Genomic DNA, 19880 nt, shown 5'->3' with positions numbered 1-19880 from the left:
TGGTGGCAGCGTGATGAGAGGAGGCAGCATTCAAGGCTGAGGCTGCTGGAGGATCAAACCAGTATGCTCCAGTGTATGGTTGAGCTGCAGCAAAGGCAGCTGGAGCACAGACTGTCACTATAGCCCCTGTGTAACCAACCGCCCTCCTCCCCAAGTTCCATAGCCTCCACACCCAGACGCCCAAGCACGCGGTGGGGGGGCCACCGGCCAACCAGCCACTCCACCTCAGAGGATTGCCCAAAAAACAGAAGGCTGGCATTTAATAAATTTTAAAGTTGTAAACTTTTAAAGTGCTGTGTGGCATTTTCCTTCCCTCCTCCACCACCCCTCCTGGGCTACCTTAGTAGTCATCCCCCTATTTGCGTGATGAATGAATAAAGAATGCATGAATGTGAAGCAACAATGACTTTATTGCCTCTGCAAGCGGTGATCGAAGGGAGGAGAGGAGGGTGGTTAGCTTACAGGGAAGTAGAGTGAACCAAGGGGCGGGGGGTTTCCATCACGGAGAAACAAACAGAACTTGCACACTGTAGCCTGGCCAGTCATGAAACTGGTTTTCAAAGCTTCTCTGATGCGTACCACGCCCTCCTGTGCTCTTCTAACAGCCCTGGTGTCTGGCTGCGCGTAACCAGCAGCCAGGCGATTTGCCTCAACGTCTCCCCCTTACTCTCACAGATATTGTGAGGCGCACAGCAAGCAGTAATAACTGTGGGAATATTGGTTTCGCTGAGGTCTAAGCGAGTCAGTAAACTGCACCAGCGCGCCTTTAAACATCCAAATGCACATTCTACCACCATTCTGCACTTGCTCAGCCTGTAGCTGGACAGCTCCTGACTACTGTCCAGGCTGCCTGTTTATGGCTTCATGAGCCATGGCATTAAGGGGTAGGCTGGGTCCCCAAGGATAACTATAGGCATTTCAACATCCCCAACAGTTATTTTCTGGTCTGGGAATAAAGTCCCTTCCTGCAGCTTTTGAAACAGACCAGAGTTTCTGAAGATGCGAGCGTTATGTACCTTTCCCGGCCATCCCACATTGATGTTGGTGAAACGTCCCTTGTGATCCACCAGAGCTTGCAGCACTATTGAAAAGTACCCCGTGCAGTTTACGTACTCGCCGGCTTGGTGCTCTGGTGCCAAGATAGGGTTATGGGTTCCGTCTATGGCCCCACCACAGTTAGGGAATCCCATTGCAGCAAAGCCTTCCACCATGACCTGCACATTTCCCAGGGTCACTACCCTTGATATCAGCAGATCTTTGATTGCGTGGGCTACTTGCATCACAGCAGCCCCCACAGTAGATTTACCCACTCCAAATTGATTCCCAACCGACCGGTAGTTGTCTGGCATTGCAAGCTTCCACAGGGCTATTGCCACTTGCTTCTCAACTGCGAGGGCTGCTCTCATCTTGGTATTCATGCGCTTCAGGGCAGGGGAAAGCACGTCACAAAGTTCCATGAAAGTGCCCTTACACATGAGAAAGTTTCGCAGCCACTGGGAATCGTCCCAGACCTGCAACACTATGCGGTCCCACCAGTCTGTGCTTGTTTCCCGAGCCCAGAATCGGCGTTCCACAGCATGAACTTGCCCCATTAGCATCATGATGCATGCATTGGCAGGGCCCATGCTTTCAGAGAAATCTGTGTCCATGTCCTGATCACTCACGTGACCGCGCTGACGTCGCCTACTCGCCCAGTATCGCTCTGCCAGGTTCTGGTGCTGCATATACTGCTGGATAATGCGTGTGGTGTTTAATGTGCTCCTAATTGCCAAAGTGAGCTGAGCGACCTCCATGCTTGCATTGGTATGGTGTCCGCACAGAAAAGAGGCGCGGAACGATTGTCTGCCGTTGCTCTGACGGAGGGAGGGGCGACTGATGACGTGGCTTTACATCAAGGAGTATTTCAGGCAGGACTTCACGGAGGGTTCCAATAAGAAATGGTGCACCTAAGTAATTGTTCTTATTGGAACAAGCAGGTTGGTCTGGCCTCTGATTGATACATGGCTAGATTTACCTCGCTGCACCTTTTCTGTGAGTAACTGCAGTGAGACCTAGAGGAATGAGTCCCCTAGACGGGGGAGGGGGGGAAGCAAATGAGTACAAAACAAATCTGGTCTATTTCTTGTTTTGATCCATTCCATCTATCTTTTACATCTTTGGCTGGCAGCAGACGGTGCAGAAGGACTGCAAGCCATCCACATCTCATGGCTGCTCGGCAGAAGATGGTGCAGTAGGACTGCTAGCAATCCATATCGCCTGCCTGCTCACCATAAGATGGTTCAATAGGACTGACTGCAGGACTAAAGAGAATGACCTGGTCAAGTCACTTCTAATGTAGTCCCTGCACCCATGTCTGCCCAGGCACTCCTGGCCGATGTGGCCAGGAGCACCTCGGACATGACGATGACGGCTACCAGTCCTACTGCACCGTCTGCTGCCACAAGGCAAGAGGTTGCTGCTGCTGTGTAGCAATGCAGTACCACATCTGCCAGCACCCAGGAGACATACGGTAACGGTTACCTGAGCGGGCTCCATGCTTGCCGTGGTATGGCGTCTGCACAGGTAACTCAAGAAAAAAGGCACAAAACGATTGTCTGCTGCTGCTTTCACAGAGGGAGGGAGGGAACGGGGGCCTGACGATATGTACCCAGAACCACCCGCGACAATGTTTTAGCCCCATCAGGCATTGGGATCTCAACCCAGAATTCCAATGGGCAGGGGAGACAGTGGGAACTGTGGGATAGCTACCCACAGTGCAACACTCCAGAAATTGACGCTTGCCTCGGTACTGTGGAAGCACTCCGCCGAGTTAATGCACTTAATACACTTAGAGCATTTTCCGTGGGGACACACACACTCGAATATATAAAAACGATTTCTAAGAAACCGACTTCTATAAATTCGACCTAATTTCGTAGTGTAGACATACCCTTAGACTGAGCTAGGAATTAACGACTGAATGAATCACAGACCTCTCAAATCCTGTGACCTCACCCTTAAATTAACATCACTAAGGATAAGGATATCACAAGCCCCCACCTAAGACAAAAGGACATATGAACTGAGTGGCTGTAGGTTGCTACAATTTGTGAATCACAAGTGGCAATTTTATTTTGGGGGGAATGTAATCAAAGTATATGGGAAAACAAAGACATGTGAATGCTTCCTGGGAGAGGAGGGAAGTGGGAGAGAGGAAGAAGAGTGGGAATAAGGGTCAGAGGTGTTTGAGGCTGCAGCTAGGAGAAGGGGTTTATGGAGAAGGAAATAAATGGGGATGGGAGGTAGGAGATGCAAGGTTAGGAGCTCAGGTGAGGGAGGCCTGGCACCCCTCAGCTCTGCCAGCACACCCTCACCTCCCTGCACTCCAACACTATTCCACTATAAACAGTTTTCCTTGGCTCTAGGCACTGCATTGGAATCAGGTTATAGGAAGGGTGAAGAAATAGCAATAAAACTGTTTTCATAACTGGGAGTGAAGACTTCAGAGAAATGCTTGCTTGTGGTGGGAAGGCTTGGATACAGTAGTGGGGAGGGGGCCAGGTTGGATGGAGGAAAGCACTGAATGACTCAGGGGAATAGTTGGGGAGGGATGCTGAAGCAGGACTGGTGAGAAGTGGCAGGAGGGCAGGCATGGGGAGGACTGCAGCTGTCTCAATATGCTAACTGTAGGACATGATCTATTCATCTACCTAAATGACTACTAATTCCTATCAACATAATTTCCTGTTCAAAAACTGAGGCAATTCAATGGCAAAAAAAACCTACATTAATGCAGAGTTAAGGCTGCTGGTGATATGCTGTCCTCTTGCAGAACACACAGTTTAGCGAAACTCAAATGTCTGAAAACTGGGAAATGCTCATGCATACTTAACTTGGTCCTCTTTCATCAATGCCCAATATGGCCTGTTAACACAACCTGCCAATCCCACAGCTCCTAAAATGTAGAAGTTGTTCACCTTTTTCAACCCATTCCATCCATAGGGTTCCACTATTAAAGCACAAAAAGAGAGGGGGAAAGGTTGCCCACACCACCTTCCTTCTACCCTCTTTGAGCAGTGCCTCACTATGCATGTAGCACATACTTACAGTGGCCCTTGGCACTAAGGTTCAGGAGGTTCCTGGTGTCCACTCATACACTTAACCATCTCCTCAGAGAGAAGAACATGTAAAATTTAAGGACCACTTCACAGCATTTTACAACTCTCTTACACTTACTCACAGGATACAATCTCACTTTCATGTAACCATCATTTAAGCGTTAGAATCCTCATGTTCCCCCTTGTTGCTGACAATGCCCTTTGTAATAATACTTCTGTGCCCTGCTAATTACACAACATATACACAATTCTGCACAGAAATGATGCATACTGCATCCTGAAGGTACACGTACAGCTCTTCCCTTAGCACTCACACCTCAGTGTGCAAAACATAGATCTCCTCATATCCTAATCATTGCCCTGTCACACATGTCCATATGTCACAAACACACATTACTTAGCAGGCCCAACTGCTGCCTCCACCATTTAGTGCAAGTACACCTAACACACTGACTGTGCCTGGAGTGTATGCAAATAATTCCAATTGACTAATGCCAGGAGAACAAAGGGAACGTGGCATGGTCAACTGCCTTTCCCTCCCCCCCATAGTGTTAGATGGAATCCTGTGGGTGAGAGAGAACAAGTGGATTGTAAAAGAAGGTGAACAGCTTACATATTTCGAGAACTGTGGGGTTGGCATAGTAAAGGTATTTGTGTTAACAGGGTGGATTTGCTGAAAGAGAGCAGAGTTAAATATGCACGTGCAGCCTTAACTCTGCAGTTCCTGGTTTTCAGATGTTGGCGTTTTGCTCAACTCAGCATTCTGCAAAGGAACAACATACCACCAATCAACATTAACACTGCATGAATATAGATTTTTTGCCATTGAATTGAATCATTGGTCAAAATGTTAAGATATCAATTGACAGCTGACGTAAACTGTTAGTCGGTTTTTTGTTCCCGGAGGATCAGAGAAAGTTTTAAAATAGGAGGAAATCATTTAATTATCAAGATAAGATGTATTTATATGGTCCCAGATTTACTGAGCAAACTAAGAAAACATCAAATTTGAGGTTCTAATACCAAAATCAGACTTGGTATGGGACAGAAGTGTTCTTCCTTGACAAATTAAGTTATTACTGAGCCTAAGATCTATTATTTCTATATAAGGAGACAAAGTGTTTACGGACCCTCATCTCTTTTCCCAGGGACTAAGATGATCGTGTCAAACCATTGGATGATTTCAATCTTAGAAAAAATAAATCCTATTTGTCCGAGTTCTGGCAAATCCTAGATTACCCACTTATTAACAGTTTATAACATGTACTTTTTAAAATGAATATAACATTTGGATACCTAAATACATTTTGTTAGTCAAATGGCTACTTAACTCTTCCAAGATCACAATCAAATACAAAGGATGATCTGGGTATTATTCTTTGTACAGAACACTTTTATATGAACAGTTCTGTCACAGCTACTGTGCTTTGCTACATTGCTGTTACTAGATTTTTGTCAAGAGAAATTTCCAAATGATTAATTTCTCTTTGACAAATCAGAAAGACTGAAATCTGTTGGAATATTAAGCGTAGTATTGGTAAGTTCTTCTGATTTATAAACCAGTATCAAAACAAGACAAATTTGGGAATGATCTCTGAAATGAGGCTCATCATAATTAGAGCAACTGTCAGTCCCTCTTCAGGAAAATATTGATTTGTGACAGAGAATAAAATCATTATTTGAATCAAATCCTCTCATTTCAAATTTACAATCTAATAAAATTACTTCTCCCTACAATTAAAGTATAATAAAAATCCCGTATTAAAAACTACTTAGTAATCAAAAACATTTTTTTTTTTAAAAAAAAAGGAAGCACTTCTTCCTGTCTACAAGAGATTATATATTTGTCAATAAGGCCAAATTTTAAAAAAAAAATCATACATACGTTTTTAAAATACATCTTTGTCTCTATTAGCAGAGGTAAATGCAAGGGTCATGTCAGTAGACTGTGAACCCTTCAGGGCAGGGAATCTGGTCTTCCTGTGTATCTGTTCAGCAATTAGCACAATGGGGCTCTAATCCTGATTGGGGCCTTGGCTACCACAATCAAATATGGAAAAAAACAGCATGCTGCACATACCATCTGAATCACTCTCTTCAGAATGTGATTTCCTTTGTACTCTTGCCTCATTAGGATATGCTATTTCTGGAGTGACTGAAAGTGGATGCTGTCGCTCAGGAGCATTCTTTTCTGCTTCTGGAAAAACACACTCTATATTTTCATATTCCACATTGTTGGAAATTTCTGTAGTTTCTGAATGAATCATAGCTACTGAAGTGGTCTTTGTTGTGGAACTTATTGGTTTCTGCACTGAAATATCCATACTTTCTTGCAGAGATCTTGAGTCCATTTTTGAAGTGTACTCTTGTTCGTCTTCTGTCTGTTCTTTATCTATTCTAATGATTTCAACAGAGGAATCATTTTTAACGCAAGGTGTGCACACACCTTTAGATACAGGCATTAAAAAAAAATCTGATGTACGTTTTTGGTCTGATTCACCATCTTGCATAAGGACGGTGTTTGTTGAAAGATCTGTAGGTAAAAGTAGCGACTCTTTTCCATCCTTAATTTTAGAAACCTCATCTGAGCTACTAATAAGATCCTTCACCCCTGACATTTCCATTTGTGTTCTATCAGCACTAGCGGTAATAACTGCTCTCACATCATCATCACCACCACTTAAAGCTTGCTGAATAACCTGTAGTGTTCTTGGTGATACATTGCCTTCAACTGTACTGGGACAGAGAGTGGCTTGGTCCAAATTCAGCTTCCTTTTATCTTCATCCTCTGGTTCCTCTTCTGAGCTGCTTTCTAACATAGCTGCCTGTATAGCAAGCAAAGTTCTGGGAGAAGGTGGTGCTCCAGCTGCATTGCTAGCCTTCTCTGTCTTTAACTCTTCAGGTGAAGATGGCTTGGTATTAGCATTCATTTCATTATGTATTTTATCAGGTATGTTATATTCAGGTCCTGTGGAATGCCCAACTGAAAGAGCTTCTAAGTGCGTACTGGTGGCTTCCTTTACTTGAATACCTGAAAAAGAAAAAGACTTAAGTTTCTTCATATATAACTGTTTATATATTCTTTTTCTTCTATAATGAATTAGATTTAAAATCCTAAGAAGTTGGTGGTTGATAATCAAGTCTTTTATTACTCTATTTCTCTGCAATTTAATAATTAAGTTAGTGTTATAGTTCATTATACTGAAAGTATCAACAACAGTAAACTTTTATTCGGCACTTGACCAATTGGCAAGCTCTATAAACCAACATTTCAGATCTGCACTGAAAGTCTGGTTTATAGTGCGGTTGGTGCAGGGCCGACAGGGAGCTGGGGCATGGGCGGGGCCGTGGGGCGCGCTCTGGGAGTGATAGTTTGGGTCCAGGAGGGAGCTTGGGGCAGGGGGTTGGAGCACAGGAGGGGCTCAGGGTGCCAGATGGAGGGGGCACTCACCTCCGGTGGCTCCCCGTCCCGGCTATTGCTGGCGGAGGCGCAGCCAGGGAGCTCTGCAGGCATGCTACCTCCGTCCCTCCTCCTCAAGTGCTGACTTGGGGGCTCCCAGCCCATTGGCCAGGAACTGCAGCCAATGGGAGGTGCGGGAGTAGCACTGGCAAACAGAGGCAGCGTGCCTGCTTACAAAGCCACCTAGCTGTGCCTCTGCCAGGAGCAGCAGGGACGGGGAGCTACTTGCGGGGAGCTGCCAGATGTGAGCACCCCCACATCCAGCACCCCAAGCCACCTCCCACATCCCAGGATCCATGCTCCGCAGCCCCTCCTATTCCCCTGGCCCGCACACCCACCCCGCACTCCAAACCCCTCCCTCTGAGCTAACTGGCATCTTAAATTTACCGGCACCCCCCATTCCCCTGTATGCCGGTTAAAAAAGCTCTCACCGTCTATGTTTCTGTACATGAAACTCATATTTCTCAGCAGTATATACAAGACCAACAGCAATACAGAGTGCCCACACCCAGTGAGAAATTTCAGGACGTGAAGAGATAACATTACAATACCTCTTATCAGAATGTAGTGAGAACTATCTTCAGAGACTACCCTCTTGCTTTCCACTTCTTTCATGAAGCCCCCCTCATTTTCATATTGGGTTTGGATTTGGCCTGAGTCCTGCTGACTCATCTCTTTTTCCACATTTTCTATGTATCGATTAAGGTTGTTTTTTTTAAGCAAACCTTTGAGTTGGTATTGTGAGAAGTCATTGGACTCCTTAAAACAAACAAATTAAACATGAAATGAGCCACAGTATTTAGATAAAATGCAACTGCTGAATTTTTGAGGCAAATGTATTCATTGGGCTCTGGAGGAAACGGCTGTGTTACAAAAATAAAATAGGTATCAGTTTCTCTACATCTCATCACTTTCTGACACAGGACATTTTTCTGTTACTGACTGCAATGACACAAGGGACTGACACATTAACACAGGATAAAAATAGGTTAATTAGTGTGACAGACTGACAATATTCTGTAATATCCTGAACCTTATGGAATGAAGTTAAAGTTTAACTTAATTAATAACATTTATCAAATTAGTGGTAACACCTTTGATGTATACCCTATTAAAAATGCAACTGTGTATGTGTTACTGTAGCAAATACCTTCTCTCATGAGGGAGAGGGGTGCTAAATGTACTTCCTCTATTATGAGCCCCCCTGGAGGATAGGGTTCCAAGGACTGGGCCTGACAGAATCTAGGTTAAGGTTGTAGTTAATTCTGGTAAGCTTAATCACATGCTTATAGGGTTTTGTTTGTTTTTTATTATATTTTACTTTAAGAATAAAATAGACTTGCACAGGATGTGCTACCTGATAAGAGTGATTGTCAACAGTTATATGTTATCAGTCTCTGAAGAGAAACCAAGCAGATGTCCTCAGGTAACCTGTCTGTGCTGGGAAATAGACAGTGAAGGCAGGGAACTGTGCAGCTTGGGAATACCAAGGTCAGAAGGGAGAGAGATGCAGGTCTCCCCCCAGAATGGTAACAGCTGGGGAGCTGAAAGCAGTCAGTCAGCTGGAAGCTGTACCACTGAAGGGAAATACAGATACAGTTGCCCTGGAACTGTGACATTGTTAAATACACTGATACCTCCCTTACATGACCAGTAAAAATTGGTCATTTAAAAGAGATGGTCCATAACTCAAGAGCAAATAAAATTATAATGGAACCCACACTGGGGTGATTTAAATGTGGTTGCCTATTACAACATCTATCCTGGCAGGTTTCAATGCCAGCTGCCATCTAAACAGTCCTATTACGCTTTAAAACATAGTTGTGCTCTCAAAAATTATTCTAAAAATGGCACTGCAGGGTTCCAGTTGTCTCTGAAATGACTTTTTACACATTTGCTTAGTTTACAAATAAAAAAACGACTTCCCAGCTACCAGCTCTGCATGCAACTTGGAATCTGGAAGTGAAGTTGTTTTCTTTCAGCCTGACTTATCATAAATAAGATTCACTAAATTCCAATTACAGAATAATTCTGGTGGTGAGGCATGAGCCACAATGCAACAATGGGCAAATTATAAAGCAATCTTGGCTCCGCAATTCTATCAGAAGTCAGAAACAACTCTGAATACATATAGAAAGCAAGTTTGTTGAGAACCATGACCCTGACATTTTTGTGCAGTCACTTTTCTGACATAGCACATCAAGGATTTTTTGATGTGAGATACTAATGCAGTCTTCATCGGCGCTAATGGCAGCAGACTCTATCCTATTGGCTTTAAAAAAAGCTGACGGATTTTTTAAATTTTACCTCTGGCATGGTCTCAAATAATGTTCGTCGCTTTGTGAACTCCTTTATGTCTGTCAGGATTTCATGTTTCACTTCTGGAGGCAGACTGCTGAAGTCTTCTGATTCAATATCTACAGAATGAGGATTGTCAAAGAATTCTTCCTGTAAGTAGTGAAAGAGAACTTACAAACACTGATTTCATATGACCAAGGCAACAAACATACAGAGTCACTCATAATCAAATGGAAAGTCAAATACAGTATTTAATCTCTCAAAGCAGAAGTTAGTACAACGAGGCTTTTATTTAGGGCTGTCAAACAGTTAAAAACATTAATCATGTGATTAATTGCGCTGTTAAACAATAATGGAATACCATTTAGTTAAATATTTTTGGATGTTTTATACATTTTCAAATAGCAAGATATTTACATGCCAGATGTGCTGAAGATTCATATGTTCCTTCATGCTTCAATCACCATTCCAGAGGATAGGCGTTCATGCTGAAGACGGGTTCTGCTCGACAACAATCTAAGGCAGTGCGGACTGACGTTCATTTTCATCATCTGATTCAGATGCCACCAGCAGAAGGTTGATTTTCTGTTGGGTTCTGTAGTTTCCACATTATAGTGTTGCTCTTTTAAGACTTCTGAAAGCATGCTCCACACCTCATCCCTCTCAGATTTTGGATGGCACTTAAATCTTGGGTCGCATGCTGTAGCGATCTTTAGAAATCTCACATTGGTACCTTCTTTGCATTTTGCCAGATTTGCAGTGGAAGTGTTCTTAAAACGAACAACATGTGCTTGATCACCATCAGAGACTGCTATAACGTGAAATATATAGCAGAATGCAGGCAAAACAGAGCAGGAGACATACAATTCTCCCTGCAAAGAGTTCGGTCACAAAAAAAAAAAAAAAAAATTGTTAATTAAATTTAAGTGAGCGTCATCAGCATGGAAGCTGAATGATGGCTGAAGCATGAAGAGGCATATGAATCTTTGGTGCATCTGGCATGTAAATATCTTGCAACACCAGCTACAACAGTGCCATGCGAATGCTTGTTCTCATTTTCAAGTATCATTGTAATTAAGAAGTGGACAGCATTATCTCCGATAAAGGTAAACAAACTTGTTTCTCTTAGCGATTGGCTGAACAAGAATTAGGACCGAGTGGACTTGTAGGCTCTAAAGTTTTACATTGTTTTGTTTTTTGGGTGCAGTTATGTAACCAAAAACACTACATTTGTAAATTGCATTTTCATGATCAAGAGATTACACTACAGAACTTGTATGAGGTGAATTAAAATGCTATTTCTTTTATCATTTTTTCAAGTGCAAATATTTGTAATAAAAAAATAAAGTGAGCACTGCACACTTTGTATTCTATGTCATAATTGAAATTGATGCATTTGAAAAATGTAGAAAACCTCCACAAATATTTAATAAATTTCCATTGTTATTCTATTGTTTAACAGTGCCATTAATCGCAATGTCATTTGAAAAAAGTTTACCTATTCTGAAAGTATTTTTATTGCTGTGCCATGGTGTTTCTAACCCTAGCAGGTCACAAAGTATAGACCTTTAAAACATGGTTGCAAAAGCGAGGGTTTATAAGTATTCAATGAAGAGAAGAAGGGACGACGAAATGCTTGAAGAGAGTGCATGCGCTGAAAGACTTCCAGTTGTAGGGACAGCATTTGTTGCAGGGACAAAGACAAAAGTTGGAATGAGAGCCAAGGGGAGGAGCAGAGACAACAGGAATTGGACAAACAAAGGGACATAATAATAAAAGAAGAGGCCCAACTGAGTTAAAGTTTTTGAAATGAATAAATTGTGAATTTCGACAGGAGGGACTCCCAACATCCTCTCATAGTTTATTGAGAGAAAGAACGACAGAAAACATACATATATTAATGTCTTAAGTTTTCCATAGTTAACTTTCAGTAACAAAAATGTATTTTTTCTCTAAATGGTCCAATATTTCATGAATCACCACCTTAGAAAGAAATACTATGTAACACTAGGAAATTGAGTCTCCAGCTCTCCACCAGGAGATAGCACTAATTTCTACATTTTGGGATTAGCAAGATAGCAGACATTTTAAAAAAGTTATTGGTCCCTTAGGCAGGCAATCCTATTTTTACACCAGGAATTAAATCTGGTACATCTATACACCCCAACCAGTATATCTGTTGGTCCTTGTTGTTAATGTTGTCCATTTGAAGTGAGTGATTGAAAAATTTCACAATTACAAGGCTATTCAAATGTAGTTACCTGCAATATTTTTTTTTGGCTCATTCTCTCTTCCCACTCTTTTTCATCTTCGTCTTCTGAACTAAAATTACAAAAGGAAGCAAGGTAGACAAAAAGGAAGCTGTAGGGTTTTTTAAACATATGTACCAATAAGGTTTTTTTATAAGCAAAATAGAATGAACCTACTGCTTGCTCATCAACAGGAAAACTAAGGAATCTGAAATGTATAATAAAAAAAGATACAGGCTAGCAGAAAAGATGCAGAGGAATTGGATGGGATACAAAGATCATCACTAGGGCCACAATTGTCAGAGAGGTCATAGAAGTCACAGAATCTGTGACTTCCAGAGACCTCCATGACATTGGGGCACCGCAGCAGACCAGCCACGAGCGGCAACAGGGCCCCCCAACCTGCCCAGCTGTCACGGGCAGCAGGGGAATCCCTGAGCTCCCCAGCTGCCGTGGGCCCCCACAGCAGCTCCCAGCCCTGCAGAGTAGTGCAGGATCCCCTCTCAGCTCCTAGCCACTGTTGCTGGTTTTTTAATGTAGCTATTTCTATGCTAAGAATCAGAATGAGGCCTCCAAATAACTGTCACAACTGACCTGGTCCAGATTTGACTGTGTATCTCGTTACCCAGTAGTGGTGATTTAAGACTTCGATTTTTGTCAGGGACATTTTTGACAAAAATCAGGGACAAGTCACGGCTTCCGTGAATATTTGTTTATTGTCCGTGACCTGTCCATGACTTTTACTAGAAATATCCACTAGAAATATCCAGCAAGTAAATACAGTTTGCATCCCACAGAGGAACACTCTCAAAAACAGCATTAAAAACTTTCAATATGGATTTTCACATATCAGACTGAGCTACTCGTTTTAGCATTGCTTACCTCTTTTTTTCTTCCTCTTGTAAAGAAGACAAGACATACATATCATCAATTTCTTCTCTTCGAACTTGTGAAATACTGGGCAGTGCTTCATTGCTTAAGAAAAAGTTGGAAGAGTTATTAATATCTAAGCAAAAACTGCCACTGAAACAAGAGGAAAACAATGCTTTTGCCCTTGCCTTTTGCCTGTTAAAGCCGTTTTGATAGCTTGTCTTTTCAGGAAAGTTTTCAAGAGTTTTTCGGTAGTTTTCTTAGAGTCACTGACTGCCAATTCTTTTCTTTGTCTTCGTTTAGCCTGCGAACATTAAATGAGTAACATCAGATTTCACTAAAAGGAGACTTCTTGTTAATGGAAGATATTTTTCAGATGAATTACTCTTATAATAAGCTGTAAATTGAGACACTGTAGGTGACAGATTTTTGTATAAAAATAGAATAGTTCTCATATTAATGGACAGGAGCTTTCCATATCATGCCTGCATAAATATCAGAAACTAGATTATCTATAAAAGAGCCCAATCCTGCAATCTTTCCTCATTGACTTCCAGTTTTAAAATGGGTAATTTGGAAGCTGCTAGACTTCTCCTCCTCCCTCATGGTTATCACAAATCTGCTATGATCAGAACCTACAGCATCCCAGAAGGGTTTTTCCTGGGTTTTGAAAGGTTGTTTTTTTTAAATTTCCTGCTTTCTAAGAAAAATAGGAGAGGCAAATCACAAAATAGTATCACATTTCCTTGTTTAAATTAATCTGAATTAAATACAAGTACTTTGAAGAAAAAAAAAGCCATTAGTACTAATCATTTTATAAAAATAGAACAGATGGATGATCCAGTTTTCTAATCGCCAAGCTACACTTCAGAAGAAACACTGTGGGACGTGGCAAGCATTGTTCCCTGAGAGAGATGTGCTGGAATGAATAGATGTTTTTAAATAATTCCTCACCCCAATCACAAATAAGTTCCAATCTTTATAGGGCATTTTTTTTCCAAAATTGCAAAGGTATTAAAACAGGAAAGCACTATGAAATGAAAGTCATCCACTACTAAACTGGTGGGTTAGCCCATGTTCATTATATAGGTACTTGTGAAATTATAACTGATTTCTAATGCATAGTGTACTTCACTTAAACAATTGAGAAGAATGGTGGATTCTTGTCATGCTTAATGTCTGATTATTTTTTCTAAATCACCTTGTAAACTGTACACAGTTAGTCTGCACACTTCCCTGCCACTGCTCTCTTCATTCTTCCTCTCCTACTTCCTCTTTGCACACAAACTTGTTGTGTCTTGTCTTAATTTAGGGTTTACTCCCGCAACTGATTCTGTTCAGACAACCCCCTCTATCAGGCCCCATTAACTTCAATCTCCAGGGGTATCAATCTGCCCCATTAAATTAATAGAGACTCCATGAAGGGACAAGGTCCACCACACAATGTCAGTTCCCCGATCATTGATTTGGCTTGCACAGTACCTAGCACATAGGACCCCCAATCTTAAAGAGACTTCTGCACACTTCTGTAGAACTAACCATAGCAGTGATTCACCATGTAAATTATCTTCGTAAACTTGAGATGAAAATACCAACCCAGGCACAAAATCTACTTGCTCACCATTTAGTTTATCATCAAAAGTCATTGTGATAATTATAGATTTTACTCACCCATTGAAAAATACACATGCCCAGACAAGTGAGAAACTAGAATTTTTCATATTGGTTTAAATATATCAATTCACCTGCATGAGCACAGTAATTAAACATCATAATCTGATCTTTAGACTATAATTATGCATATGTTCATGCAGAAACAATGTATAAGAGGAGCCTTTGTTCCTGCACTTACTGTAGCTGATTTAAGGTCCAATTCTGCTCTCACTGACATTAGTGGCAGAATTGCCATTCACTACAAAGATGCAGGACTGGGCACCTACTCTATAAACTTTCATATTGATAAATCTCCATCTTATTTAGCACTGGAAAGAACATAAAATTACTCAAAAAAAATACAAACCAAAGTTTGCCTCTTCAGTAGTGGTGCCTCCCCATCAAAAACAAAGACAGGCCGGATTCGAAAAAATAACAACTTGCAGAGTCGATGGAACAAAGTGAGTAGGTGAGCATTTTGTATGGTGTTACCATGACGGTCCCTGGCTCCTTTTACTGCTTGATTCAACCAAATGCTAATATCTTGAAGGACAGTTAAGAGAAAAAAAATGTATAGCCTTACAAGCACATTTCATAATGTTAACCATGCAATGAACAAACTATATTAAATTTATTTAGGTTTAAATCTTGTCTGTTGTTCCAAGCCCAAGTAGCTAGGTTTGTATACAAAAGGCCAGCTGATCCTCCAAGGACCAGTGAAGATGGGAGAGGAAGGAATATTTTACACCATACCCAAGCCGAAGAGCAGCAATGGAGCCATATACAACAACCCTCATTCCTCCTGTAAGTGAATGAATTGTAATAGCTTCCCAGCTTTCATCCATGTTAACAAGATGATTTGAACTGATTTTTCCTGACCCAGAAGATAGGCATTAGTTTTCCCTTTTTTTGTATTCTAGTTCAAATGACTGTCAGCACTGCAGACATCAGATGAGCTTATGAAATACAGACTCCTACAACCTGTCATTTGTTTGTGGAAGGCATCTATAACTATAAAGGCACACGTTTAATTATTGTTTGTTCTTATTTATCATCCCTTGATTCCTACATTTTTACAAGTAATCCTTGAAGTCAAACCATGAAGATAACTAACTAGATTAGTGGTTAGTTTCAATGGCATATATAGGGTAATAAAAATAAAATACACAGAATTTTGGCAAGGGTTCATTTTTGTTCCAAAAAATACACTTTCATTTGCCAAAGAGGTGTCCTATGCATGCTCTGATAAATTTTCAGCCAGTACATCTGTCCTAAGCAAAACTGTTATAGAATCCCACTCCCCTGGGCCCCATGTAGAATGCTGAAACAAATATGCTTTGCAACCATGCGTTGATGCTCAGATGATGAGTGTGATATAAATGGTTTATATAGCATTTATCTATTTATTTATTTTTTTAATAACACAGCCATATCCAAACTAAGTTATACTGGTTTGGCCAGCCAGGTAGGCCAGACCACACCATGTTATAAATGAGTTGTTTTTTTTTAAAAAAAAAAACCTAGTCTATGTCTCTTCCTGAACTAATGCAAGGTTTTGAAATTCCTCTCTGCACCATCTGGCTAAACTGTAGTGTAACTCATTTCAGTCTGAACCATGTCTTAAATACAGACGATTAGAATGTGCCTTTGATAACACTGAAAAGCCTTTTATTAACAGACTGCACTTTAATGTGTAGAAAAATGTCAGGAACAGAGCTAGAGTCAATCAGATGCAGCATTTCACCTCATCCTATTTTGGCATGAACCAAAAGTGAAACCTTACATACAGAATGAATTCAGTCCCTTTCAGCTTTTAAGATTAGCACACCCTTTACTGGAACATTTCATTCTACGTTTGTGTGTAAGATATAAAGACCAAACCAGTTAAAGAACTCCTTGCCTCTTGATCTTTCCAATCGTAAGATTTCATCTGTCAAACTCACAGGGTCTATACCTGTACTATGCCTAGTCCTAACAGATTGTTTTGGTAAGGTCAATTTGGGACATTTCTGCATTTTTCACAGTGGAACAGATGGACCAGCATGTTTCAGCAACAGTATGTCAACTTAAGGTTTTAAGGATACCAACAGCAAGAATTTTTCCTTCCAAAGTTTCTGGGTTTATAGGTCTTCCAGAGCATTCAAGCAGTTTCCAAAGTCCTTGAACTCCCATTGTTCTTCCTTACTTACTTTGAAGGAAAAGAATCTATGGGGAAAAGTTGTAAATATTTACTTTATGGTGCGAATAACCTTGTTTATGAAAACAAAGGGTTTGTTATTAATACAAACATTTATAAACACAAAGAGTGTGTTTAGAAAACCTTGCTCACCAACAAAATAGTAGAGTTGCATTAAATCACAGCTACAATAGTAGCTGAGTAACCATCCACTATGATGATTATTGGGTTCTTCATTATTTTACAAGCATATTGAGTACTTCACAGAAGACACATGAAAAAACTCATGATCCCTACCCTAAATATCTTATGATCTAAGTGAAACCCATAACCCTGAGATTAAAATCTCTTATTCCACTGCCTGCAATAGCTAGGCGACCCCAATAATTCTTCCTTTTCATGTGATAAATCAGGAAGATGACTGCACGCAGGCTGCACATGAGCAAAAGTTAAATTTATACCCCATTTTATACTCCCTGTAACTTCTGTAACATAAATAACAAACAAAACAGGCATCAAAAGTATTTAATTTGCCTTGCTCAACTAAACCTGAAGATTCTTGGTGAAGGCAAGTTTTCCTGTCTCTTGCACGGCACTATTCATAACAAGCATAGTAAGCTAGCTATAAATCTACACAACAGTGAAGTGAGCAGCACCATCACCCCACACTGGAGTGCTGGCCCGGGCCGGTTACCACCGAACCAGTTTCCTTGTCCTTACTCCCCTCCCTCCCCGCGCAAATGGGGCCCCACTGCAGTCCGCCCGACCCACAGCAGCCTAAGTACTTCCCTAACCTACAGGGCAGTTGTGATGCACACAGAAATGTTGTCAATTTGCAATAGGGTCAATATTTTTAAAAAAAGAAAAAAAAAAGAGAGAGAGAGAAATATGTTGTCAGGTACCATAACAGCTACCCCCTCAATTCTTTTTTAAACTATAAGAGTTTCCTATTCCTAGAAAATTTCTCTCACCCATGTGGAGCCACTTGCAGAATCCATGCAGGTGAAACAGTAAAAATGACTATACTAAGAATTCCATCATATGAACAAAGGCCTTGTCTACACTGCCACTTACAACGCTGAAAATTTCTTCACCCAGGGGTGTGAAAACACACTCCCCTGAGCGATGCAAGTTTCAGCACTGTAAAGTGGCAGTTCTGGCTGGTAAGGAGGGCTCACTGGAGGGTGGCTGGTGTATAGCTGGGTACCAATGGAGGAACCAGAGTAGGAAGCTAGGTGGTGGATGTTGGGGCTTCTGGAAAACAAATGCTACTAGGATTTGGAGACCGAGGGTGTTGATGCTCATGGGGAGCCAGGGATACTAGCTGGGTTGGCGTCTGGTGTGGGGGTGGGGAACCGCTGGGAAGCCAGGGGCCAGTATTAGGCCTCACCTTATCTGCTGCTGTGGCACCTCCTCCTCCAGCTGCTCATTCCTGGCCCTGGTCAAACAGAAGGAACAGCAAGAAAGAAGGCAATCTGGTCGCTAGTCCACAGGCACTGCAGGTATCTCTAGTGACCAAAATACAAAACTGCAGTCAAATGCCTGTTGCCTTCCCACAGCACACCTAAGCAAATGACATTTCAGGTAAGATGTGGAAATGCATGGCATGCCTGTCAAAAGCATGACTGCAACACGAAATACATGACGCTTCGTAGCCCTCTCTTTTACATAAGCAAGGGAACGCCACCTCCAGAACTTCCAGTTCTCAACTACAGCAGTATTACACAAGGTGAGAGGTGATCTCTCAAGGCAGAAAAAGTGCAGGCCATTTAGGGCTGTGTAGGTCAATTCCCAAAAGCATGCAGTGCAGATCACAAAGCACTGGTAGCAGCTCACTGTGAAATACAAGTAAACTGCTGTAAATTGTACTAGCTGCAATTTCCCAATGGAATTAAGATACAGCCCCAAATAAAGCATAGTGCACTAATCTGTTAGGTACTTATATGGAACCACTACTATATTATCTGAGCACCTCATAGTCTTTTTCATCTATTTAAAAAAAACCCTGAGATACAGGGATGCACAATGTTCCTACAAAGAGACTAAATGATTTGCCCAAGGTCACAGTGTAAGTCTGTGACAGAAGAAGGATTTGAACCCAAGGGTCCTAAATCCTAGGCTAGGGCCAAATGGATTGAATGCTGGACCATCCTTCCTCTGCTGGTGATGACAAAACATGAATCGCTGTTGTGAAGTCTGCACAAAAGAGAAAGACATGCGACCTTTTGGCCAGCTTGAAATAGAAAGGGAAAAAGAAAGGTGAAAGCTGGTTCTCCACTTTAAAACAACATCAGCAAAACACTGCAATGTTCGGTGAAGTATTTATTTGATCAAAATCTCTGCAATTCCCCCCCCCCCCCTCCAAGGACAATTTCTTTTGATTTTTTTTTTATTTAAAAAATTATTTTTTTTTATAAAAGTCCTTTTATAAAAACCTGAACTTCGAGCTCAATTCGATCTGGTTGTTTTTAAAAAGACTAGAAGGAAATGGTCAGAAGTGCACCAACCCACCGGCCCTTGGAAGTCTAATTGCTACTGTGCAGACCTTCGCATCGGGGAAGCCCGGCTCTGCCACAGCGACTGACAGGAGGCGGGTGGCTACTTTATCCAGCTGCGCCGGTCTCGCGGCCGCCCCCGGGCCCGGCTCTGGCCCCGGGAGGGGTGAGCGGGCCGCCGCCGCGAGCTGGCCGGGCCGCAGGGAGGGTCGGCTCCGCGCCCTCCCGCGCCGGCGCAGCGCTGGCTCGGCTCACCCCACCCCCGTATACCGCGGCGGTTACCCCCGAACCGGCTCCTTCTCCCCCGCGGCACGGGCCGAGCCCCGGCCCCGCAGCGGCCCAGCCTCGCCAGCCGATCGCTGAAAGGAGCATGCGCGGGCGCGGGGCAGGCTGGGAGTTGTAGTTCGCTCTCAACGGAAACGAACCGCTGCCGGGTCACCGCGCGCGCATCCCCCCATTTTATCCGCCCTTGGACGGCGGCTCCGAGTCTCCGGGCGGGGGGTCGCGGCAGACTTGGGCCCTATGCTGAAGCTTTTCTGTGCCACCCCAAGGGTTAGAAACTTAAGTCCTGATTCTGCCTGT

At 42.3% G+C, this 19880-nt stretch overlaps 1 protein-coding gene across 5 annotated transcripts in view; it reads right to left on the bottom strand.

The window, feature by feature from the left end:
* ERCC5 (ERCC excision repair 5, endonuclease) overlaps positions 1 to 19635 on the bottom strand; it is a 37820-nt gene extending 18185 nt beyond the window's left edge. Inside the window, exons 1-10 of one of the 5 annotated variants that reach the window (XM_073349098.1) lie at positions 19581 to 19635; positions 18194 to 18311; positions 16712 to 16832; positions 14995 to 15170; positions 13163 to 13278; positions 12987 to 13079; positions 12117 to 12177; positions 9865 to 10005; positions 8109 to 8316; positions 6178 to 7128 (exon numbers count right to left, since the gene is read on the bottom strand). In XM_073349098.1, coding sequence (XP_073205199.1) covers positions 6178 to 7128; positions 8109 to 8316; positions 9865 to 10005; positions 12117 to 12177; positions 12987 to 13079; positions 13163 to 13278; positions 14995 to 15170; positions 16712 to 16799 — 1834 coding nt within the window. In that variant the 5' untranslated portion in view covers positions 16800 to 16832; positions 18194 to 18311; positions 19581 to 19635. Of the gene's footprint in view, positions 1 to 6177; positions 7129 to 8108; positions 8317 to 9864; positions 10006 to 12116; positions 12178 to 12986; positions 13080 to 13162; positions 13279 to 14994; positions 15171 to 16711; positions 16833 to 18193; positions 18312 to 19314; positions 19554 to 19580 lie in introns of those variants that run through there. The other 4 variants (XM_073349106.1, XM_073349116.1, XM_073349088.1 and 1 more) reach the window with 4 other exon arrangements.
* Between the last annotated feature and the right edge of the window lie 245 nt (positions 19636 to 19880).

The sequence above is a fragment of the Lepidochelys kempii genome, chromosome 1 (assembly GCF_965140265.1).
Source record: "Lepidochelys kempii isolate rLepKem1 chromosome 1, rLepKem1.hap2, whole genome shotgun sequence".
In the NCBI taxonomy this organism is placed as follows: domain Eukaryota; kingdom Metazoa; phylum Chordata; order Testudines; family Cheloniidae; genus Lepidochelys; species Lepidochelys kempii.
The sequence above is the reverse complement of the archived record's forward strand: the minus strand, read 5'-3'. Positions and strand labels throughout refer to the sequence as shown.